General features: G+C 60.6%; 2 protein-coding genes across 5 annotated transcripts in view; both read right to left on the bottom strand.

Moving 5' to 3' along the window:
- THRAP3 (thyroid hormone receptor associated protein 3) overlaps positions 1–6,537 on the bottom strand; it is a 55,726-nt gene extending 49,189 nt beyond the window's left edge. Inside the window, exons 1-2 of one of the 2 annotated variants that reach the window (XM_019547883.1) lie at positions 6,466–6,537; positions 2,153–2,233 (exon numbers count right to left, since the gene is read on the bottom strand). The gene's annotated coding sequence lies outside the window, so the exon portion shown is untranslated. The remainder of the gene's footprint in view (positions 1–2,152; positions 2,234–6,465) is intronic. The other variant, XM_019547882.1, reaches the window with a different exon arrangement.
- A 142-nt stretch (positions 6,538–6,679) lies between these two features.
- MAP7D1 (MAP7 domain containing 1) overlaps positions 6,680–24,196 on the bottom strand; it is a 23,833-nt gene continuing 6,316 nt past the window's right edge. For 2 of the 3 annotated variants that reach the window (XM_019547879.1, XM_019547881.1), the window contains 17 exons: positions 18,859–19,335; positions 18,246–18,314; positions 17,142–17,305; positions 16,648–16,762; positions 14,483–14,593; positions 11,953–12,075; positions 11,247–11,392; positions 10,693–10,826; positions 10,234–10,472; positions 9,799–9,982; positions 9,380–9,560; positions 8,824–8,928; positions 8,412–8,465; positions 8,074–8,137; positions 7,713–7,830; positions 7,396–7,601; positions 6,680–7,164 (listed from right to left, as the gene is read on the bottom strand). In XM_019547879.1, the coding sequence (XP_019403424.1) occupies positions 7,154–7,164; positions 7,396–7,601; positions 7,713–7,830; positions 8,074–8,137; positions 8,412–8,465; positions 8,824–8,928; positions 9,380–9,560; positions 9,799–9,982; positions 10,234–10,472; positions 10,693–10,826; positions 11,247–11,392; positions 11,953–12,075; positions 14,483–14,593; positions 16,648–16,762; positions 17,142–17,305; positions 18,246–18,314; positions 18,859–19,335 (2,501 nt within the window). In that variant the 3' untranslated portion in view covers positions 6,680–7,153. The remainder of the gene's footprint in view (positions 7,165–7,395; positions 7,602–7,712; positions 7,831–8,073; positions 8,138–8,411; positions 8,466–8,823; positions 8,929–9,379; positions 9,561–9,798; positions 9,983–10,233; positions 10,473–10,692; positions 10,827–11,246; positions 11,393–11,952; positions 12,076–14,482; positions 14,594–16,647; positions 16,763–17,141; positions 17,306–18,245; positions 18,315–18,858; positions 19,336–24,196) is intronic. The other variant, XM_019547880.1, reaches the window with a different exon arrangement.

Raw genomic sequence — 24,196 nt, 5'->3', positions numbered from 1 at the left:
GACCTGTCTGTGATGCATCTTTGGATGCATGACAAGGTGCTGTTAGCCTTCCTGCCCACGTCCCCACATTGGCAGCCCACGTTCATTTTGGAATCAATAATGACACCACAATCCTTTTCTGCCTCTGTGCTGACTAGAGAGGAGTTCCCCAGCCTGTAGGTATGCTGCTGGTTCTTCATCCCTAGGGGCAGTACCTTGCCCTTGTCAGTGTTGAATCCCATCCTGTTCTCATCTGCCCATCTCTGTAACCTGTCTAGATCTAGTTGCAGCCTGTCCCTCTCCTCCAGCGTGCCCACTTCTCCCCACATCTTAGTGTCATCCACAAATTTGAACAAGGTGCTTTTCACCCCATCGTCCGAGTAACTTTTGAAGATGTCGAACAGTGTGGGCCCGAGGACTGAGCCCTGGGTGACCCCACTGCCCACATCCCTCCAGGTCAAACAACACCCATCCACCACCACTCTCTGGGTGTGGCCCTCCAGCCAATTTGTGACCCATCTGACTGTGTAGAAATTGATGCCACAGTTGCCTGATTTTTTTTTTAATGAGAATGGAGTGAGAGACAGTCTTTCTGGACTTTAGGAAGGCCTTTGACGCTATGTCCACCATGACACCTGCGTCCAAGGATTTTGTGACCTGGTCATAGAAGGCCACCAGGTTGGTCTGACAGGACCTGCCACTGATGAACCCATGTTGGTTGCTCCTAAGCATAATCTCCCCTGCTGGTCCCTCGCAGATGTGCGCCTGGATAATTCTCTCAAAAAGCTTCCGCAGGACCGAAGTAAGACTAACGGGCCTGTAGTTTCCTGGGTCCTCCTTCCTCCCTTTTTTGAAAATGGGGACCACATTGGCCCTTTTCCAATCCGCTGGCACCTCACCAGAGCACCATGAGTGCTCGTAAAGCTGTGCCAGGAGTCCTGCAATGACTTCTGCTAATTCCCTCAGCACTCTGGGGTCAGGACCTGCTGATCTGAACATGTCTAGACCCACCAGAAGTTCCCTGACTAGGTCCTCACTGACCCTGGGCCTGGCAGCGCCTCTCCTGGGTCCATCGGGGATCCAAGTGCAGGGAATGCCGTGGCCCCTGGTCAAAAAGATGAAGGCAAAGGAGCTGTTAAAGACATTAGCTTTGTCATCTGGTGTGACCACCAGATTTCCTAGCATATCCTGCAGGGGCCCTACATGACATATTATATACAGTTACTGCCAGAATTCCATCCATGATGAAGACTTAAGACCCTTTAGACAGTTAGCCTACAAAAATCTGGATTATGACAGATTTTATTTAGAAGATGCAGAAAACAAAGCCATTCAGACATCGATTCCCAAACCAGCATTTGACTTCTATGAACTTGAACAACAGCAAAAAAAGCCAACATCAGATTGGGTTATATTAACAGAAGTGTCACTTGGAAATCAAAGGAAATGATTCTCCCACTATATTCAGCACTGGTGAGGCACACTTTAAGAAGGATGTGGACAGCTTGGAAAGAGTCCAGCACAAAACAAAAATGACTTTTGCCTCCCAGGCTTCTACTTATGAGGAAATGCTGAAAGAGGTAGGGTTGTCTGGAAAAGGGAAGACTGAGGGGGGATTTGATAACCGTCTTCCAATACCTGAAGGGCAACAACAGAAAGGATGGAGATGGATTTTTCTCTGTGGCTGTAAGGGATAGTACTAGGAGCAATGGCCTCTAAGTGCAGCACAGGGAATTTAGGTTGGAGATTAGGAGAAATCTCTCTAATGAGGACGAGTCAAGCATTGGAACAGGCAGCTAGAGAAACTGTGAAATCTTCCTTTGAAGTTTTTAAGAGCAAGTTAGATGGACACTTGGCTGGGATGGCTTAGTTGGGGATAATCATGCCTTGAGCAGGGGTATGGACTAGCTAAACCTGTGAAGTCCCATCCAGCCCTACTTTCCTATGATCCAAAGATTAAATTGGCCAAAGGGAGCTCAGCACCTTATGGAGCTTATGCAAAGAAGATTCTCCAGACTTCTGTCTTTGGCAAAAAGATGCATCATTTACCTAAATCTTTCTCTTGGATTTGTCCCCTGTGGTTCTCTGAGTCACTCTCTCAACTTTTCAGAAATATGTTCTATGCAAATAAGTTACACCTGTGAAAACTAAACACATGGATTTATTTAGGTACCTTTGTTGCAGCCTCCCCTTAATTGTGGTCGTCAGCTTCTAAATGCTGGCTCTGCCTCTTCAAACAGTTGAACTCACTCTGCTTTTTAAAGAAAAGAAATAACATTGGGACCAAATCAGGGTATCGGTGAGCATCCACCTATTTACTGGGGTAAGAGTCATCCCACGTGTCCCCACACACCTCCCTTTATTCTTCCCAAAGTATCAAAACATGTCAGATTTCAAGCATTTAGTTTGATTAGTATATCAGCTCAGATATTGAACTGAAAGTCAGTGAAGTGGACACATCTTTCACACTATACAACTCCTAACAAGAGCTGCAAAACTGCAAGACCAAAAGGAATTATAGCTCAAATCCCTGCATCGAGACAGAGGCTAGCTGCATTCTACATTTCTTGTCCACATATTGGAACCTGGCCCACTTAGACCAGATTTAATTCTTGAGGACAGATTTTAGATGTGAGGTACAAGAAAACATTCTTATTTATTTATTTACTTTTGTTCTACATTGGTTGCAGGGAATCCAGGAGCCTATTCACTAAGCCTTACTTTCTTGCACCTCTCAAAGAAATTAAAATCACATGCATGTACCAGCAGTCTCTGAAAACTATAATTGCTCTCACTTTATATGCAGCAATTTTTTTTTTTTTTTTTTTTTTTTTTTTTTGTACATCCTTCTCTATAATTAAACAGAAAGAAAAAAACTACCAGCAGAGACACCCAAGAGAGAAAAAGATACTCTAAGGCTAGGGACAGAAGTTACGCATAAATCGGTTTAAGTGATCAGAAACTGGTTTAAACCTGTAACAGAACAGAAGTTCAGTGCATGCAAGCAGGATGAACGTAGCATGAGACCTAACTGACTTAGGTTAAACTGGTTTAAGAAACTTCTGTCCCAGACCTAAATGCAGCCTGCCCTGCAGCTCTACCCCCGAACCTCCTCACTTTAGTAGCAAGTGGTCCAGCAGCTGGTCAGATTTTAAGTTAACCTCTACAAGTGCAAGAAGACTAAAATGTTTTCTTATGTGGGGTGGGGAAGAAAGGATGGCACTTGGCCTAAATAGGGAGGGAGAGGGAGATCAGGAGATGGCTGGACTGGAGGAGGGGAGGTGACAAAGCATGCTGGGTAAATGAAAAGTACTAATGAACTGCAAGGTAACTTTGACAAATGGTTTCTGTTTGCTTCCTTATCTTTTCAGCTGTTAGCTTATCAGGGTCATCTCTACTGCATGCAGAGCCCTGTGCAAAGGGCCCCAGGCCTACCTAGCCTGGGCCAGCAAGCACTATCAGAATACAAATTTTTGCTCTTTACCTTCCACAGCAACACGGCATTGCCTGTCAGAGCAAAGAAAAAAGAAGTCTTTCCTTTTTCTACAGTTGTGGGACAACACAGGGGTTTCATAGTTCTTCGTAACAGTAAGATATTATCCCCTTCTGTGCCACAGCAAGTTAGTTAAGAGCTAAATTAAACATCAGGCTGGATGAACATTTACAAGAAGCAGCTGGTCTTTATGATAAAACAAACAACAGACCTGGAAGAATCCCTGACAGAACAATAACTCCATGTAATTCATCTGCGTAAAGTGCTCTGAGGCAGCAAAGCCAAACAGTACAGCTTACTGGGAGCCATGATAAGGCATGTTTCCAATAAGCTAGGAAAAACTGACATACATCAACTGGAGTTATGCTATGTCCAAGTCAAATACTGTGATCCTGCAGGTATGAAGATGAAAAGCAGCTTGTAAAATAGGTTTTTAGTGGAAAGCGAAAAGCAATGAAAGGAAACGAAACAAATAAGAAATGGGCACTGCGGGACAGATTTTGAAGAGCCACTTTAAAGCATGACAGAAGATAACCGGGCACTGAAGAAGGGATCAATCCTGTTCTTCAAGAAAGGGTTGCTAGTGAAATTAGCATTTAATATGCTAGGGCTCTGGCAGTGAAGACTGCACAGTGAACTCTGTAACACAGAAGGAGAGGTTAAAAAAATTCCCATGGACCAGACAGAAGCTAGAATAATTTTATCCTGACATGAGAATATAAATAAAACGTAAATAATTTAACGATTCAGCATTTAAGGCAGCAGAAAAGTATAATAGAAAATAACATTCTAACAAACTTGCAATAATCTACAGATCTAGGATCAAAGCACCTGCTATCAATTGGGACCAGCAGAGAAAAAATATACTTCCCTCATTCCACAAGAGCCAGAACAGAACTTCCTTCTTTAGAAGGCAGGAGGAAGCCCAACAATAGTTGGGCACCTCATCTCAGCGCTCTGCCAAAATGGCCTGTGTACAGTAAAGCATTCACTGTGCAACCCTGCACTCACAGTTGAGAACAGAGAAGTTTTTCTGAACCTATTCATCTCTAAAGGAAAGGTCAGCAAGAGGCTACTAAAAACAGCAGGAGAAAGCCCCAAGTGCTGTCTCGCTCAGATTACTAATGTAGTCTGCTCATGAGGACCCACACCACTTCAGGGCTCTCTCAGTAACACTGGCTATTGCTTCCAGTTGCCATTGTCTTCTATGAAAACAGCAGTTTCCGGTTACTACGCTATAACACAACGCAACATGCATCTCCTGCCAGCTAAGAAGTAATTCCATGTCTTTCTGTTCAAAGCTCCACCATCATCTAGGGAAACCAAGCAAAAGGGCAAGGCGCCCACAGATTTACCAGTAGCAGTCACATTCACTACCCTGGCCTACCTCTCGCAAAAGTAATAATGCTTCTCCCTATCGAAGGAAGAGGAATCGAGGGTGCTGAGAAACAAGGCATAAGAGATGCAAAGAGTTATACGTTTGGCCCGTTAACCAGAAGACATTCAACATGATGGTTACTTGTCGTCAGCCACCAAAATGAGCTCCTCTAGCCACTTAAGTGAGCTTCCATCCTGTCAGGAGTCTGCCATCGCAGTGTACAAGACAACTTCTAAAACGGGGTGGGCAAAATGTACCCCAAGAGACAGATGCGGCCTGCCAGGCCATTCTATCCGGCCCCTTAATATTAATTTTCTAAATTTTTATCTGCCCTGGGCTGCCTGTCACACAGCCCTCGATGGCTTGCCAAAACTCAGTAAGCAGCCCTCTGCCCAAAATAATTGCCTGCCCCTGTTCTAAACCTTTTCCATATGCTACTGATTGGGGAAGCAAGTCAGTCTGTCTTTGCTGAAAGGAAAAGACCTAGCAGTACTTTCCCATATGTCAGTTTTGAAGCATCTGCATAAGGGAAAGCAGAGCGGCTGGAGTGCCAGCATAAGTCTAATGCCTACTATTAACTCCTGAGACATTGTATAAACAGTCTCCTTCCCAAAGACTTTCTGGGAAGCCATGGTAGCTTTTGAATGCTGATTCTCTTAGTTTCGCCCAATGCCAGTAAGTGAATACCGCATAGACAGATGCGATGCAAAAATTTACAGGTGCCCAGAACAACTCTGCCGATCACTATAGTAATTGAGATGATGCCACGTGTTCACAGAGCCCTGCGTGTACCATGCCAACACCTCCAGTACTAAACACGGCGCAAGCCAGCCACCCCCATGCCCTGGAACTGCAGGCTAGGTGGCTGCTTACACAAAGTAGCAAGTTCAGACAAGCTAATAGTCGTTCTATAAGGCCAAAGCCAGGCGAGCTGAAAATCCAGCTTCTGGCAAACTCCCACTACTCTTTAGCGAGCTAATGGCGCGTGCAGGCCGAGGCTCTGGGAGAAGCTCTGGGCAGCCACGCAGCAGGAAGCGAGAAGTAAGCACTGGACTCCCTTCGGGGCAGGCGCGGAGCAGCCTACAGCCGGTTCGAGGCAGGCAGGGCCCGCGGGACCCGCGTCCGCTTCCCCCTTCAGCCACTGGGGCTGCGACCGCCGCTGCTAAGCCGCCTTCGTCCTTCAGTTGCTGAAGAACCGCGCGGCGGGGCTGGGCAGGACGTGCTGGGGCCCGGCGGGCCACCAGGTGAGCACCACGACCCCGGCAGCGGCCTGCTGCGAAGGCCGCCCGCCGGCCCGGCCGGACGGGGCACCGCCGCGAGGCCCATCAGCGCTGGGGCAGGGCGGGAACAGGTAGCGGCACATGGCCGCCTGCGCTCGCCCCCCTCCAACGCGGCCACGGCCCATCGCGGCGCGCCGAACCGGAGGCCTCCAGCCGAGCCCGCCCCAGCCCAGGGAGCGGCCGCCACCACCCGCCCAGCCCGGTGCTCCGCAGCCCCCCCTTCGCCCGCTAGGAGGGGATCAGGGGTCCGGGGCCACCCCCTGCAGGTCCCGGTGATGGGGGGGCCCGCCTCGGCGGCGGGGGAAGGGATCGGGGCCCAGCCCGGCCGCACTCACCGCCTCCCGCTCGCGCAGCGGCCTGCAGCTCGGCCCCTCTGCGCAGGCGCAGCCCCGCCCCCTCCCTGCCCCGCGCGGGCTGCCGGGAGGCGCCGGCCCCGCCCTTGGACTGCCGCCGCGCAGAACTACGACTCCCAGCGGCCTCCGCGTTGGGGGTTTCTGCCAGTGTGTTTCCCCCCACCCGCACGCCCACACCAGAGACACGGAGACGCAGGCGTTGTTTCCATTTATTGTGCGCGGAGGCGGCCCGGATGCCCAACATTGGACCCGGCGCGCACTGCTGGGAAAGACACGCGCGGGGCACAGGGCCGCGCCCGGTGCAGCTCCCGCCCCTGCGCGGCGCAGCAGGCCCAGCCCGTCGCTCCGAGCCTCGCGGCCCTGGGCCTGGGACACGGGCGCGGCCCCGGCCCCGCCCGCGCGGCACGCAGTGTTCACGGCCTGGGCCCGGCCCGCTCAATAGCTACAGGAGACGGCGGGAGGGCGCGTGGGGGAGGGCAGTCCGATAAGGTGCACGTTAAAATAACAAAAACCAAGAACGAGAGGAGGCCCGAGCCCCGGGGAAGGCGGCTGCACCCTGCTGCTGCTCGGGCGCGAGGGTCGTCATCCTGTAACAGCTACAGCTCTGCCACGGCCGCGTGTTGGCACTTCGGCGCGCCGCGGGCACGGGCGCTCTGCAGGGCACGGCCCCTCACAGCACTTCTGCAGGCAGGAGAGAAGGCGTGTTAGGAGGGGGCACGTGCAGCATTTCCCACCCGCCCCCAGCGCCTGGAGCAGCCCCTGGCTCCTCGGGGCCTGGCTGAGAAGCTGCAGGCAGCACCGGACTGCCTAGAGGCTGCCAGGCCCTGTGGCTCCCACGGCTTTCCCCAGGACCTCCCTCCATCCTGAAGCTGATGCCAGCCTGCCCAAAGGGGAAGCAGGCCAGCCCCTCACCTGTGACCTGGGGGGGTGAGACGACAGCCTTCTTGAGGAAGGGCTCAGTGTCCCCAAAGGGGATGAGGGGGTCCCCACTGCTGCTGTGGTGTGCCAGCTCCACCACACCTGGCCCTGCTGCCTTGGCGTGGATCCCATTCTCATGCTTGCTGGGCTGCACGCCGTTCACCAGGGCTACGGAGGTGGCTGTGGTCTTTGTGAGGGGGCTGTGGGAGACGCAGGCGGGCTGTGAAACACCTTAGCAGGCCCATGCTCCATGCCTGGTGGAGCACGGAGCTACCACAACCTCCCCCTGTGCCCCGCAACCCAGCACATACCTGGGCGGCAGTCCCGCAGGGGCAGTTTCCTGCCGCACATCTGGGCTCTCTATATTTGGCGCCTCCTTCTCAGGCAGCTCCTCCTCTTTGGCCAGCAGCCCCAGCCGCTTCTCACAGCCTGGAGAAGAGGGCAGGGGGGTGTCAGCCCCCAGGCCAGAGCAGGGTAGAGGGGAGCAGGCCTGGACTAGGAGTGATCAAGCCCAGCACTTTGTACCATCCCTGCCCCCTCCCCACCACGTGCACTGGCAGAGTAGGGCTGGGGGCCCAGACAGACCACAGGGGTGAGGCTGGGGTCCTGCCAGGCCATGCGTGTATCCGATGGTCCTGGCAGGCTGGGGGGCAGGGAAAGCCTCGAGCTCACCTGAGCCGGTGTCACCCTCCTGCCTGGCTTCTTTCCCATTCACCATTTTCTTGTCTTCTGTCTTCTGTAAAAAGGATGGAGAGCAATGGGCTGCCTGCTTCGCAGGCCAGGGTGAGCCCCGCTCCTGCAGACTCTGCCACAGCAGCAGCCTGGGCCCCGCTCCAAGTAGGGAACAGGCACAACCAGTGCCCAGATCCCTTACAGATAGGGGTGCGGACTGGGACCACCATCACCCCAAGCACAGACCCTGCTGGGGATGCCCCTGCTCACCCCACAGTACAGGGCAGGGGTGTCCCACCTCTCCTGGAGCTGCCCCACTGCTGCCCTGTGAGACCCACCTTGGTGTCAGCCGTATCAGACTTGCGCGTCCTCTTCATGATCTCTTCCAGCCGCTGCAGGAGGGACAGACTGAGTCACTCGAGCTGGGAGCCCGAGCAGTGCCAGAGGTGCAGCCAGCCCAGCTTGGGTCTGCCTAGGGGGCCGAGGTCTTCCCTGGACTGGATCTCTGGGATGTCCCCTGTTGGCAGCTCATGGCCCCGAGCCAGAGACCCCTCTGTCCCAGCCCAGGCTGCCCCTGCCCCTCTGGAAACATGCCCCCTGCCCTTCCTCTGCCTCACACCACATCACATCGGTTTCCCAGGGCTCTACCCCTTCCCCACCCCAGGCCTGAAGTCTCAGACCCTGCTTGTGCTCCCTACAACACACGCCCTTGCTGGAGCCACTCCTCCTGCAGCCCGCTTCATTTCCCACCTTCTTCCTCTCCAGCCGCTCCTGCTCCTCTCTCTGGAAGTGCTTCTCCCTCTCCAGCCGCTGTTTCTCCGCCTCCTCCCGGGCCCGGGCCTCGGCTTCTTCCCTCTGCAGGGGTTAGGGATTAATGCCATGGTGGGGCCAAGCCAGGCAGAACCATGCCCTGCGGGCTGGGGAGAGCAGCTTCACAGGCAAGCACTACGGGTTGCAGGCACCATGTGGCAGGGTGGGGGACTTGCCCCAACCCTGGAGGGGGGACAGCACACAGTGCCACACCAGCAGGTGGGGACAGCAGGGTCCAGGGAGGCCCCTGTAGTGTGGGTAGGCATGGCTGGGTCCCAGGCTGCATGCAGCAAAGCCCTGCTGCGGCAGCCCTAGGGCACACCTCTGCTCGTGCTCCCTGCCCCAGGCAGACAGCTGGCAGGGCCCTGGGGCTGAAGCAGAGTCAGTATGGCTCCTCAGCACAGTGGCAGGGGCAGCTCTGGCCCGGCTCCCCCTCCACAGCACTTGACTGCACTTTGTCCTCTCCCGAGTGGCCCCTGGCTGTGCCTGAGCCCACCTGCTTCTGGAGCCGCTGCATCTCCTCCTGCTCGGCCTGTGCCCTCTCCTGCGCCTCGCGCTCCTCCTGCTGCTGTCGTTCCTCATCCTGTCGCCGGCGCTCCTCCTCCTGCCGGCGTGCCTCTGCTGCCCGCCGTGCCCGCTCTTCAGCCACCCGGCGCGCCTGCTCCTCCGCTTCGCGCCTGTGGCACAAGGACCCTCAGCATCCGGGATGGCCAGGGAGTCCGGTCAGCCCTGCCCGCCTGCTGCACCCCTAGCCCAGGGCAGGGTCCTGGGCCTGATCCCACGGCTGCGCCAACCTCGCTGGCCCAGGGGCTGCAAGGCCAAGCATGTTCCTAGCCAGCTGTGTGAGGGGCCAGGTGTGCTGGGGGCACCTACTGGCCAGATGAACGCTGCCTCCCCCCTCCCATTAGGACTCACCGCTCCCGCTCCTCCTGCTCCTGACGCTCCTGCTCCTCGCGTTCCCGCTGCTCACGGGCTTGCCGGCGTTTCTCCGACAGCAGGCGGGCAGCTTCCTCGCGGTCTGTGGTGCCTGCTGTGGGCCGGCATGATGGTGTAGCAGGGGCAGGTGGCGGGCTGGGGGCGCCCGAGGGGACTGCGGCACCTGCATAATGCATAAAGCCTCACAGAGCAAGTTCAGGGTGCCCTCACCCCTCCAGAGGGAGGACCCAAGTGTCCTAGGTCCTCCTGGCCCTCCTCCCCCATCCCCACACCCTCCCATGCTGCAGAGGGAACCAAGGAGCCTTGGCTCCTTCTGGCCCTGTGACCCCATCCCCACCCCAGACCAGACCCGGTGTGGGGCACGTGGTGTGCGCAACCGGATGAGGCCCCTGTGGTAGGTGTACGCTCTCAGACCTGGGGGCTCCTCTGTGGCCCTGGGAGCCTTGGGGGCATCAGTTGGGGCGGGGGAGGCAGTGTCCTTCTCCTCCTCCTTCCTCCCTCGCTCCTTCCGCTCCTCCTTGATCCTAGCCCGCACCTTGGGAGAGGCGTGGGTGCTGCGGGGCAGCGGGGGCCTGTTGGGTGAGCCGAGTGCGGGGCTGGGGGACGCCGGCCGGGCCTTGGGGGTGGCAGGTGATGAGGGCCGGTTCTTTGGACTGTGAAGGGAACAGAGCAAGGATGTGATGGGCAAACCATGGGACCTGCCCCCACGCTGCAGCCTGGACATTGGGTGGCCTCACCCGCTGGCCTGGGAAGCCAGAGCCCAAGCCAGACCCAGCCCCCGGCCCCCAGGTCACAGTCCTGGGATGCCTGGCATGCCCCACCGCAGGGCTCACAGCTCCCCAGTGCAGAGAGGCTTGTGGCCCGGGCTCTGACCTGCTCTCAGCTGTGGGCAGGAGCTTGGGCTGGCCTCCGGGCAGGGACTGGCGCTTCTTGAGGCTGCGCTCACGGGACAGGGCGCTGCGCTCCTTGGCATTTTCCCGCTCCTTGTCTTTCTTCTCCTTCCTCTTCTGCATGAGGCAGGGAGGAAGCATCTGGGTCAGAGCCCGGGGACGGGCAAACGAAGTTGCAGCAGCAGCGCTGATGCCAGCACAGGGGGCGTGTGACCCAGCAGGGTGGGGAAACCAAGGCATGGAGCCCCGCCTGGAGCTGGGATGGGCTCCAGCACCTGTGGCTCTCACGTTGGACTGGGGCGGTGGCAGGCAGAGCCAGTGGATGCTGACTGGAGACCAGGTGGCCAGTGCCTTTCACTTGCAAGCACCCTGGCAGCAGCTGGGGTCAGTGCTGTGATCGACTCCCACTGGGCACATGTTCTGGCCAGTGCCAGGCAGGCGAAGCTCCCCAGGGACCAGCACAGGACTGAGCCCCTGGAGGGGCCATCTGTCAGCTGCTTTCCTGCCACGCTGCCATGCAGGGCGGGGAGCACTCACCGGCAAGGACTCAGCTCTCCGGCGCGGCGTTACATCAGGGCTGCCGGCTGCCCCCTTCCGGCGCTCCCAGCACCGGTGCTGCACGCGGTGGTTGTTGCAGGGGCTGAGGGGGCTGGCAGAGGTGGAGCGGGGGCACACGGGCACTCCTGTGGGGAGAGAGTAGTGGGCAGGGTCCCTGTGAAGATCGGGGCCTGGCAGGACTTGGACCACTGGCAGCAGGGCCCTGGCTGTGAGAGCAGCCCTGCAGAGCCAGGAGACACTGCCCCAGGCGAGCAAGGACAGGCCAGGCTAGGCCCAGCCCCAGCCCCAGCCCCAGGGCAGCCACCCTGATCCTGCCTGAGCCACAGGAATAAGTGGGCGGCGTGGGGGGCAGGGGGTCTCAAGACAGTGGGGGACAGGCTGCAGAGAGACGGGGCAGTTTGATGCAAGGCCTTTCTGGCTGCATGCAACTGCCCCAGTGCCCATCCCTACTGACACGGACCGCAAGAGACCCAACATCTTCTGGAGATGGCAGAAAACCCAGCACCACTGCCCTGGATCAGTCCTGGGTGTAAGGGGGCTATGCCCAGTGTCCACCCCTGCTCCTGCCCACAGTGGTCACCCCCAATCCCTGAGGCTTGGGAGCTACAGGCCACTCCCCAAACCTCGGCTCAGGGCCTGATGGCTCCGGTCCTGCCCCAGCCTCAGCCCCTGTGGCCCAGCTCACCCTGTTCCTTGCCATTCCCAGCCAGTGTCACGGCGCTGCGGCTGCGGGCCAGAAAGGAAAGTGTGGGTGTCATGAGCCGGTCCACGATGCTGCTCTCCCAGGGACTCAGCTGCAAGCTTCTGTCTGGAAGGAGAGACAACACAGTTTTTAATCTGTCTCTGCACGCAAGCACCCTCCCTCATCCCCACATCCATGCTGGCACTGGCCTGGCCCATCATCACAGGGCTCTCTTGCCTCTGCCTCTGCCCCAGCTCCCCACACCCCCAAGGGTCCAGCAGGCCTGGGACAGGGACTGGAGCAGGCTCTGTGAAAGCCCTTCCAGGGCAGGCGGTGACAGGAGGCTTCATATGGGCAGGTCAGGTCCAGCCACGCAGGCGAGGGTCAGGCGCAGTGCTGCAGGAGACGGCGTCCCTACCCTGCCTCCTCTGGAGCAGAGCTCTCCACCCCAGAGCTTGCACGCAACAGTGACTGCAGTCGGAGCTCAGGGCTGCCCACCTGCACCCTGGGTGACGTAGCACACGCCCATATGGGCAGGCGCACGCACATATGAACATACATGTGAACACATGACCTCCCCCGAGGCAGACACATACATGTATGCACGTGAGGACACACATGCCCACATAAGCATGTCCAGGCCCACACAGGTGCCCACACGTGTAGATGCATGCACTGTTCTGACCTGTGTGTGCCCGTGAGCCACAGCCCTCATCAATAAAGGATGCAGACGGATGCAGCTCCCTGAAAGCTGCCACAGAAAAGTTGGCTCCCTGGGGTCTCTGTCGACGCTCGAGCCAGCACCTGCTACACCAGGCAAGGGGCTTGCCCCCTTGGCAGGGCAGGACCTGCCCCAGCCCCATGGCTCACAGTGCCCTGGCTGCCTGGGGGACAGTGGCTTCAGTGTCCTGGAAGGCTTAGTTGAGCCCTGGCTGGGGAGTAGGCAGAGGGCCTCAAGTTGCACTCCTAGCCCCATCCACCTCTGCTGGCCTTGCCCCAGGGCAAACACCGGTGGTGGCCCAGCTGCGTGGGCTGGCAGGGCAGCACAGTGGCAGATGTGGTTCCAGATGGCTCCCCTACCCGGGCCCTGCCCCTTGCCAGGCTCGGCCTCAGCCAGAGGCTCCCAGGAGGCTCAGTCTCCCTGATTAGTCTTGGCGATGTGGCGAGAGCAGGACAAGCAGAGTGGGCACAAGACGCAGGACGGAGCCCCCGAGGGGACGCAGGACAGGGCAGAGCCCCATGCCTGGCATGAGCAACCCCCAGCTCCCAGGGCAGGGGTGCCATGGTGACCCCCATGGCACAGGGAGGGGAAGGGTCCTGCTGGAGGCCAGGGGTTCAGCTCTCCTCCCTGCGCTGCCCCCCACCCTGGATTGAGCCTGAATGTCCTGGCCTCCAGGAGCTCAGCTCGCTCTGCCCTGTCAAGGCCAAGCCACATCCCACAGGGGCCCGGCCCCCCCACCCAGTCACCCCTGCTTCATCAGCTGCTCACATTATTTATACCCGGGAAGGATGTGCAGGCGGCCGGCACCCGTCACCAGGCAACCGAGAAACACAACAGCGGCTCCGGCGCTTATAAATAGCCTCTGGCTCAGCGACTGCAGTGCGAGGCTGCGGGGCGCCAGCCAGGGGCTCCACACATGGCCCCAGCACCGAGACACCTGGCAGGGTGGGCAGGAGGCGGTGGCCCCAGGCACCGCAGGGAGCGGGGGGTGGGTGTGTTCTGCTCAGACGGGTCCAGGGTTGGCGCTGCCGTGGGGAGCTGGAGCACCGGGTGTCCCACCCTGTCCCTCGGGCACCACTGCGGCTGCAGGGGACGGTGCTGAGCCCGCTGTCCCATGTCCCCACCCTACACCCCCCGAGTGCCTGGAGGGGCACCTGGTGCCCCCTGTGCCAGTGGAGGCATTGTGAGCCCCACACTGCTCCCAGCTCCAAGGGGCGCCAGGCAGAACCGAGGAGCCCTCGACACCCAGACCTCGGCGGGCTTTGACGCACACCCCACCAATTCCAGCTCCCTTGTGTCCCAGCAGCCAGCGCCACAGCCCTGGCCAGTGTGCCCACCATAGCAGGGGGCTCTGGCCAGGGCTGTGTCTGTCTGAGGGAGCTGGTGCCTAAGCCTCAGCGCCCATAGGCCCAGACAAGTCGCGCGGACATCTGCACTGTGCCAGGTCCGGGATCACAGCACTTGCCTGCACCACCCCTGTGTCCTGTGCCCGGCTGAGGTTCTCCTCGCCCCCCAGACTACAGCAACCACTGGGGCTCCAAGGCCCTGCCAGAGCCAACATAGATCTGGCAGGCAGGGGGCCAGGCCCAGTGCCCAGCACGCCAGGAATGCCCACAGCTCCCAGCTCCCCCTGCAAGAGAACACCGTGGCGGCTCTTCACTGTGCGGGTGGCACAGCAAGACGGGGTGGGGGCGTGGAGGGGTGCTCAGGCATTCCCTGGTGCTCCTGGGGCACTGTCTGGTGCTGGGGTTGCCCCCCCCAGCGGCCTGTGCCACGGGCCCCGTGCACTGCCGGGAGGCGACAGCGTCTTACTTCTACTGGGAGAGTTCCAGAGGGTGGCAGAGGACTTGGACAGCCGCTTGTTGATTATAGAGTCCACATGTTTGGGGAGGTTTACGGCTGACACCGAGCACCGGCTCGCACCTGAGGGAGGCAAAAGACACATGGGGTTAAGGTGACGGTGGCAGGCGCTGGGCCCCCGGCATGCAGCATGCAGCATGGGGCTCCCATTGGGCCTGGGCCAGCATGCAGCTGCCATGGGGCTAAGGGCGAGGCCTGCTGCGCGCCCGCAGCAGGGATGATACAGAGGACACAGAGTGCTGGGCCCCGATGGGGGCAACTCACACAGGGATGGCCTCAGGGGCATCCCTTGGCGACACGGACCAGAGAGGAGGTGCCTGCAGAAGGAGAGCAGCTCTACACAGCACCAGCGCTGGCATTTGACTCCCTACCTTGGGAGGCAAGGTGAGGCCTGGTCCTGCTGTTGCTGCTGCTTGGGACCAAGAGAGCCCCTCAGCTCAGCACCTGGGCCGCACAAATGACTGCCCAGGGTAGCTGAGGGATTTCTCCTGCCAGGGCCCCGCCTCTGCCCAGTAGCACCCCAGCCTGTAAGCCCACCATGCCCCCCATAGTACAGCAAGGGGGCATCTCTGCTGAGGCCACCTGCACCCATCTCTGCACAGGTGCCTGGGAGCTGAGGGCATGATCCTGCTGTGAGGCCAGGGTCCCCATGGGTCCCTGCAGGTAGGTTAGGAGGAGCAACTGGGGCTCCCAGGCAGCTCACAGCTGGAAAACGGTCTCTCAGTCAGACAGCAAAAGGACTTTCCTCCCAGGCTAGCTATGGCCATGACTGGCAGCAGCTGCTGATCTGGGACACCTGCAAGACCCCTTGCAGAGCAGGCCCAGGGGCTCCCTCACACCAGATGACGGCAAAACCACGACAGCACCCCAGCCAGCTCACTGCAAGCCAGGCAGGGCAGCTGCCAGAACCCAGGGAACGGGCAGGGGCAGGATCAGTGTGTAGCCCAGCACCTGCGCATCACCGATGGCTCCCAGCAGGAAGCTGCCCATGTCTCTGCAGCCCACGGTCTGCCCATTCCTGCCACAGCAGGATCCCTCAGTCACATCCACAGCTCCACACGTCGCTGGCCCTGGGCTGCAGTGACCCACACACACACGGCCCTTCCAGCTGCGGCGCGTCCCCCGCACAACCAACACAGAGGAGCTCGGCGGCACCCATGCCTAGAGCCACAAACTGCCTGGCTTCCTTGAGGCCTAGGCAGGCCGCTGCAGCCACTGCTGCGCGGAGATACTGGGGGCATGTTGGAGTCTGTGGAGGGTAAGCTGCACCTAGGAACCCCCATTCTCTCCCTGCACCCAGCATGTGCCGAGCCCCTCCATCCCCTGGGTCAGGGCCTCCAAGAGCCAACCTCCGCAACAAAGCCCAGGGCTGAGGGAGGTGCTACCAGCTTGGGCAATGCCAGCCCAGCTGCAGCAAAGGGGGCAGAAGCAGGAGCCTCCCTAGTGCTCCTGCCTACAGGCCCAGAGCCCACAGGGTCCTTCCCACAGCATCTTCCTAGCAGGCACCTGTGCCCCTTGGCTCCAGAGATCAGCACTGCTGCAGCCAGTTCCCAGGGCCCCAGGTGCCGGCCACATGCCCTAAACCCCACAATGCGTCTGTGCACGTGCAGCTACCCTCACAACCAGGGCAACACAGTTGCAGCTGCTCGGCCTGAGGGACCCGGGCATGCTGGCCCCATCTGGAAAGCTGCCTGCTACCAGCTCATGCTAGACACTGGTACCGAGACAGCCACTGAAGCAAGGGCACGCTCCAGCTCTGCTGGCCATGGGTGCCCAAGGGAGGGGCTGCGGGATGGCTTGTATCAGCCCCGCAGCGATGTCCCCATGCTGCCCCAGTAGAGAGCAACCAGGTTCCCACGCTCGGAGCCCGCTGCCAGGAGGACAAAACCACACAAAAACACCTGTGTCAGGAGCCTGACCCTAAGCCTCACTCCTGCTCAGCCCTGCTCCAGCCTCACCGAAAACACAAGCACTCTCAGGTCTGAGCCGGGCTGGGTAGGTGAACCCAGCAGCCAGTGCCCTGCCCTGGCTTCTGAAGACCCCAGACCCTTTGGTCCCCTGTACCCTCATGCAGCAGGGCCAGGCTGGCCACTCCTGCCCGTGCAAATCCCACTCACCATCCTTGTGTGCGGGGGAGCCATGGTGCAGTGCGCCAGCCCATGACCACCGCTGCTGCCGGATTTCAGCCCAGGTCTTCTTGGCTGAGCGCTGGATGGCGGCTTCATAGCGCTCCTGCCAGAGGGTGAGAGGGACCAGGCATGAGGCCTGGAGCTGCCTGCAGCCCACAGCCCCACCTGCACCTAGGGGTCAGGGACCAGCCTGGCAAGATCAGCCCAAGGGCCTTGGCACTGAGCCTGGTGCTGTGGCCTGGGACAGCTCTGCCTAAAGCAGGACAGGGACCACTGCCCCCAGCCTGGCTGGGGACAGGAGCATGGTGTGGGGGCTGGTGCATGCGTGCAGGAGCCCAGCAGGGCGGTGGGGCTGAGACAACTGCCCGTGGGGCAGGGTCGTGCCACTGGGGACATGCCCAACACACCTGCCAGCAGTAGGGTCTGCCCACACAGCCTGTCTGTCTGTCTGCCCACCTGCCTGTGCCCATCCCCCTGCCCACCTTGTTCTTCTCCAGCTTCTGGCGCTGGCGCTCCTCCAGCACGGCACGGCGCTGCTCTGCCTTCAGGCGCTGCTCCTCTAGCCGCTTCCGCCGGTCCTCCAGCTGCTTCTCCCGCAGCACCTTGGCTTTCTCCTCCTTCTCTAGCCACAGGACCCGCTTGGCAGCTGGGGAGAGCAGGACCACCAGGGAATGGGTCACCTCGATCCCCAGGAGCACCGGCCGGTGGCTCCAGCTGCCCCCTCTACTTCATTGACACCAGCCCCTGCTCGCCCCAGTGCCCCCCACACTCCCAAGCTGCAGACTCAGCACCACTGGGCAGGCGCTGCTCGGTCTGCAGCAGGGCACATCTCCCGCCCCAGCCTGCCCCCTCCTTGGCGCCTGCTCCCAGGAGGTGGACGGAGCCCTGTCTGTGGGGGCCAATGGCATGGGCTGGTGTGGCGGGGGGGGGCCATGCTCCTGGCAGCACCCTGCTCACAGAGCCTGCCCAGGGAGCAGGGCCTGGGGAAGTCGGGCCAGGCCAAACCAAGCAGAGTGCACGGCTTGGGAAGGCCAGGCTGAGCTGGGCCTGGCCGGGGCAGGACTGCCTGTGGGGGGGCTGGGTTGACCTAAGCACAACCAGCAGCAGCCCCCAGCCCCACCCCCAGGTCTGTAAGGGGGGTGGGGGGCAGAGGCACCCACAGCAATGGCTCTGAAGCCAGGGGAGGAGTTTGGGGCCAGGACAAAAGGGAGCCTGGGAGCCGGCCTGGAAAGAGCATTCGGGGAAACAATGGAGGAATGAGGGTGGAAAGAGCAGGACAAGGAGGCCACTGTGCAGGGAGGGGGCCAGGAGTGCAGCAGGGCCTCTTGCCTGCTCCTCCAGGCCCGTCAGCCTGCAGAACCCCAGGGTCCCTGGGCAGGGCAGGAGCCCAGCAGGCCGCTGGCAAGCGGGCTGTCATTTGCCCCCATCCCCCCCGGGGCTACCGCCCTCAGAGCCTCCCAATGGGACTCGGGGCAACCTGCCAGGAAGTGATAAGTGCCCCCCACAGCTTCCTCTCGCAGGGCCCAGCCTGAGCTCCCCAAGAGTACCAGGACCCAGTGGCCCTGCCAGCCTGACCCACTCCTCACCCAGGTACTTGGCTCGCTCCTCACGACGCTCCTTCGCCTGCCGGTGCCGCACCTGGGCTTTCTGAACATCTGGGTAGGGAAAAGAGTGGAAACCAGCTCAAAGCCGTGCTCTGGACGGCCCTGCCAACCCTGGCACTGGCCCTGTCCCTGCCCCTGTGCCATGGCCCTGCTCCGTGTGCAGCTCCCGCCCTGCCCAGCAGGTCTGCTCTGCTGCCCACTAGGCAGGTGAGTCCACACACCTGGGGCAAGCTCCAAGGCACCCATCAGGGCCAGGCCCTGTCCTGGCAGCCTCAGCTCCCAGGTGGAGTGGCTCTGCATACACAGGGAGGTCCAGGGCTCCCTGGCGCATGCACATGCTCCCATCCCAGGTCCCCTTGGAAAGCAGGGGCCAGCACCTAGAACTGCAAGGTTGATGCCCTGGTCAGGCAGAGCCTAGCCAGCCATTGCAGGCCTTGGTGTACCCCAGGGGATCTCACAGCTAGCATGGGCCAACCCAGCCGGGTCAGCCAGGCCTGGCCCGGCACTAGCTGGAGGCTGGCCAAACAAACAGTGCAATGGGGGCAGAGGAGAACCCCCAGGCCCAGACCGGCCCCACTGTGGGATGTGCACGCACCTTGCCTGGGCCGGGGGCTGGCAACCACTGTGGCCGGAGGCAGAGAAGTGGCAGCAGCAGCAGGAGGAGGCTGGTCACTTTTTGGAGGCACGGGATCTCCCACGGGGGCTGTCACGGCCGGGGAGTGTGTGGTGCCTCTGGGAGGGCTCTCGGCTTGGGGAGCGGTCCCCTCTGCAACCAGGGGGGCACTGGCAGGGGCAGGCTCCTTACTGCCGGGGGAGCACGTCTGCCCTGGGCCAGGTGCTGGAGCAGGTGTGAGGGCAGGAGCAGGCTGGTCGATCGTGGCAGGCAGCATTTCTCCTGGGGGGGTCCCAGTGGCAGGGGGGTGCTGGTTACTGCGAGGGGGGAGGCTCCCAGTGCCTAGGGGTGTGAGCGCAGCACAGGTCTGGTCGCTCTTTGCCAGGTGGGGACTGGCAGGGGTGCAGGGCTGGTTGCTCTCGGGGCTCACGACGTCTTTAGCTGGGGTCCTGGCTTCAGCTGCAAAACAAGCAGAAGAGAAGGTCACACATGGCTGGAGAGCCCTGGGCAACCAGAGGGCACCAGGCAGCAGTCCCCCCATCCCAGCACTCAGGACTGCTCAATGGCAGGGGCAGGGGCCCCCAGGGGCTGCATGTACCAGGCTGCAGCCAGAGATTGCCTGAGCCCTGAAACAGGAACCGATACTGAAAGCTGCTCAACTCCAAACTCCCTAGGAAGAGGGTTAGCTGAGCCACCCACGCTCAGCCCCCATCCTGCAGTCCCAGGCCTGGGCCACAGTGGGTGAAAGTCCATGGTCACCCCAGGGGCGGTGGGGGGAAGGTCAGAGCAAAGAGGCTGCTTAGCGGGGGCAAGAGGGGCAGTGAATCTGTGAGAACAAGACAGCCCCACCCCTGATCCTGGGCCCAGCCTGTCTCCTACCCCAGCCCCGGCAGTGTGCCCAGAGCAGATGCATCTGCAGCAGAGGAAGAGGCCTCTGGCTCAGGCAGCAGCAACCTCAGGGGCAGCAGGTCCATGGGGGAGTTGGTAGGACGAGCGGCTCCAGGATCCTGGCCCCTGATGGGGCTGCCAGATGGTCCCCAGCCCCAGGTAGCCCGGGCAGGGGTGGCCACCATGGGAGAGAGCCCGAGCATGGGGGCTCAGTCCTGGGGTCTCTGCCCCGGGGAGCCTGCATGTGCAGTTGAGACGATGATGGTCAGAGATGGATTAGATGGAGACAGTGTGGCTGGGGCAGACACAGTGATCTCTCAAGACCCTTCCAGCTCTGCCCTCCGGTGACGGGGCGAGGGTGGGAGCAGCTGCTGGCCACAGTGGGCCCAGCTCTCAGTGGGGCTGGGGTGGAAAGCATGGTACACGATCCACAGCCAAAGTGCTGGGGGCTTCAGACCAGGTTGCAGGGGGGCCCAGAGCGACTGGTCAGGTACAGGCACCACTGAGCCCATGTCCCACCTTGCCCCGAGCCCCTGCCCTGCAGCACAACGGCAGAGCCCCACAGTGCAGGCAAACAACAGCCCATGCCCCTGCGGTCTCCCCCAGGCCCAGGTGCCAGGCATAGCGCACGCCCCACACAATGCACAGAGCGCCCGCCCGGCCAACCAGCGCCACCAGCCACTGGGGACTGGGCAACAGGGCACAAAGCCGCCCTTCTTCCTGCAGCAGCCAGCTGCAGCCTTTGCTTCCAGGTGCAGGGAGATGCGCCTCAGATAAAGCTGCCCCCAAAAAGCACGGGGCCCAGGGTGGAGCTCCTGGGTGGCAAGGGGCAGGGCGAGCCACAGCGGCAGGAGCAGGCACCCCCTCAGCACCTGTCACAACAGGGCATGCGACTGCCTCCTGGAACGTGCCAGCTGCCCCCCGCCCCCACCCCGCGGGGGGAGCAGGCTTCGCAGGCTCCCTGACATCACCCAGCCCAGCTCCTCCCTCCCCAGCAGCCTGCGGAGCCTGCACAGCAATTAACTAATGCCGCAAGAATGCGCCTGGGCCTGCGACGAGGCAGCGAGCTGCAGCCCGCCCAGCCCTCCCCCCACACAGCTACGCCGCTCCCCAGGAAGTGAGACACCCGGGCGGGACCGGGCGGGAGCAGACAGAGACGAGGCCCAGGCTTCTCCAGCACCTACGTCAGGGCCAGGAACATGCTTGTGCCTGGGGCAGCCCTGCGCTGGTGGGCCGCAGGCAGCGAGTGAGCACAGCCTGCCTGGTTTGCCGCCTGGGCCTGGGCGCCTGCCCCCACAGCGACCAGTGCTCCTGCATTAGGCGCCTGGCTCCAGCCAGCTGCCAGGGCTCGGCCTGCACAGCACCAAACCCAGGCAGGCAGCGTAGCGCATTCCCTACTCCCAAGGTTGCTCTGGCACCCCAACCTGGAGGGGCCGACATCCTTCCTGCACTCGCTGGCCTGGAGCACACTCCCTGCAGAACACCTGTGTGCCCAGCAACATGCTCCCCCCGCCAGGAAACTCCCCTCCACCCACTCCCCACCCTGGGGAGTTTGCATGACCAGCAACAAGAGCCAGAGATGGTCTGTGTGTGGGCGTGTGCATGTCCTCTATCCTTGGGAGCTAAGGAAAAGCAAACCTGAATCGAGTGCTGGCCTAGCCAAGCTGGAGGGGGTGCACACACGCACATGTGTGCACCCTCAACACACATGTGCACGCATGACGGCACCGGCTTTCCCCAGCCCAGCTGCGGCACAGGCCCAAGCCAGGCCGTGGATGCATGAGGAGGCAGCAGCAGATCCTGGGTGGGGGGGGCCTGTCTAGGAAGCGGCCCACCCACCCCCAACCATCGCCCTGACGAAAACAAGCAGGGAGCAGCCTGGGAAGCCCCAAAGTCTCCTCCCAGGGCTGGAGCTGGAGCCAGAGCAAACCCAGGCTGGGGGGAGCTGGTTGGTTACAGACTCTGAAGTCACAAGGGCCAGACCCAGGACCCTCAGAGCAGGGCTGACCAGCTTCTGTAACCCCTTTAGACACACGCTGGGACTGTGGCCAACATCACAACCCCACCAGACCCTGCTGCAAGCCCTCCAGCTGGAAGGGCTCAGAGCCCTGAATACACAAGGGCTCCCATCCATGGGAATTTCCCCCTCGACTTTCTCACGTGGGTCCCCACACAGCCACGGTGCTGTGCTCCTGGCAGGCCTGGCCTAGGATCCTGCTGACCCCAGCAAGCAGGACGGGCAACGCCACCAGTCCAGGAGGAGCCAGGCACCAAAGGGTTAGGGGAGCAGGGAGCAGCTGTGCAAAGCCAGGAAACCAGGTCCCCGTCCTGAGAAGGGGCCAGTGATGCTAGGGAGCCAATATGTGGCAACCCTGCTGCTGCTGTGTGCACAGCAAGGGAAGGCAGCATCCCAGGACCTCTGCAGGGCAGCGTCCTGTGGGGGGGCTACGCTCTCCTGCCATCAAGCCCCGACTTCTGGAACTGTTGCAGGACTAGCAGCACTGACAGGATGCCTGGGGTCTTTGCCCGGCTCCATGTGGCTCTAGCCCCACTCCATGCCCACACGCCAAGGCAGGGCAGGCTGCACTCAGACCCTGAAGCCACTGCGTGTCACTGGCAGTCACCACGGTGGGAGCTGTCACCGGGGCAGGGAGGGGGCACTGAGAGTCCCTGGAAGGGGCCCACACCTGCTGAGGTAGCCAGCACCACGGCCAGAAGGCAAAATCCTATTTGCAAAGTGCCCTTGGGTCCAGGGGACACAGAGCAGCACGGGGCAAAGAAGGAGCTTGCTGAGCCCAGGCCTGGAGGCACTGGGCCCATTTGGAGACAGGACTGCAGCAGCACCCACACGGGGAGCTGGGTTGCGTGTGCAGCACAAAGCAGGGCCAAGCTGAGTGCCTGTCAGTGCCCAGGACAGAGGGCCCCCTCAGGGCCACAAAGGCAGTTGCTCGAGGCCTGGGCTCCTGAGCCCAAACCCAGCATCCGCCTGGAAACGGGAGCTGTGTTGGTGAGGGTGCCCTGAGGGCTCCGACGCCCGGAGACGCTGATGCCACTGGCAGAGCCTGTGAGCCCCAATGGCAGCACCAGCCCTGGGCAGGGATGGCCACACAGCCACTCCGGCACCCACCAGGGCCAGCACAGAGGCTGGGAAGCGGCCCCCAAAGGGAGTCTCCAGGCCATGCCAGGGCTGCTGCGGTGGGGTGAACAAAGGCAGCCCCGGCTTCCTGGTATTCTCAGCAGCAGGAAGCAACATCTCCCATCCGAGCCCCGGCACAGCCCAGCATCCGCCCGCCCTGGGAGGCAGCTGCAAGCCCAGTGCTCCCAAGAGCAGGACAGCAGCTGCTGCACCCCCAGGGAGGACTACACCTCGGCTGCTTGGGGCCATAGCGGGGCGGTCAGGAAGGCCAAGGCGGAGATGGGACTGGGACTAGCTACTCAGATCAAGGACAACAAGAAGTCCTTTTTTAAATACATAGGGGGCAAAAAGAAGGTACTGGGTAACGTGGGGCCCCTGCAAGACACGCTAGGAAATCTGGTCGTCACACCAGACAACAAAGCTAACCTATTTAACAATTTCTTTGTCTCTGTTTTCCTAAGCTTGGGACCCCCTCAGGCCCCAGGGGAGGCACACCTAGGCCAGGGGTAAGGGAGGATCTAGTCAGGGAACTTCTGGAGGGACTGGATGTATTTAAATCAGCCGGTCCGGACGATCTCCACCCCCGAGTACTGAGGGAATTGGCTGAGGTCATTGCAGGACCCCTAGCACAGCTGTATGAGCACTCGTGGTGCCCTGGTGTGGGGCCAGAGGACTGGAAGAGGGCCAATGTGGTTCCCACCTTCAAAACGGGGAGGAAGGAGGACCCGGGAACTATAGGCCAGTCAGTCTTACCTCGGCCCTGGGCAAGCTTTTTGAGAGAATTATCCTGGTGCATGTTCACGAGGGGCCAGCAGGGGATTTCATGCTTAGGGGCAACCAACACGGGTTCATTAGGGGCAGGTCCTGTCAGACCAACCTGGTGGCCCCCTACGACCAGGTCACCAAATCCCCGGATGCAGGAGTAGCAGTGGACATCGACTTCCTGGACTTTCGGAAGGCCTTTGACACTGTCTCTCACCCCATTCTCGTTAAGAAACTGGGGGCTGTGGTGTCAACATCCACACAGTCAGACGTGTCGCCAACTGGCGGGAGGGCCGCACACAGAGCATGGTGGTGGACGGGTCATGTTCAACCTGGAAGGACGTGGGTAGTGGGGTCCCCCAGGGCTCGGGCCCGCACTGTTCAACATCTTCATCAGCGACTTGGACAAGGGGGTAAAAAGCACCTGTTCAAATTTGCTGATGTCACTAAGATGTGGGGGGATGTGGGCACACTAGAAGGGAGCAATAGGCTGCAATCGGACCTAGACAGGTTACAGGGGTGGGCGGATGAGAA

Source organism: Crocodylus porosus, unplaced genomic scaffold (genome assembly GCF_001723895.1).
Source record: "Crocodylus porosus isolate Cpor-Errol unplaced genomic scaffold, CroPor_comp1, whole genome shotgun sequence".
In the NCBI taxonomy this organism is placed as follows: Eukaryota; Metazoa; Chordata; order Crocodylia; family Crocodylidae; genus Crocodylus; species Crocodylus porosus.
Note: the sequence above shows the minus strand (reverse complement) of the source record. Positions and strands in the feature narration are given on the sequence as shown.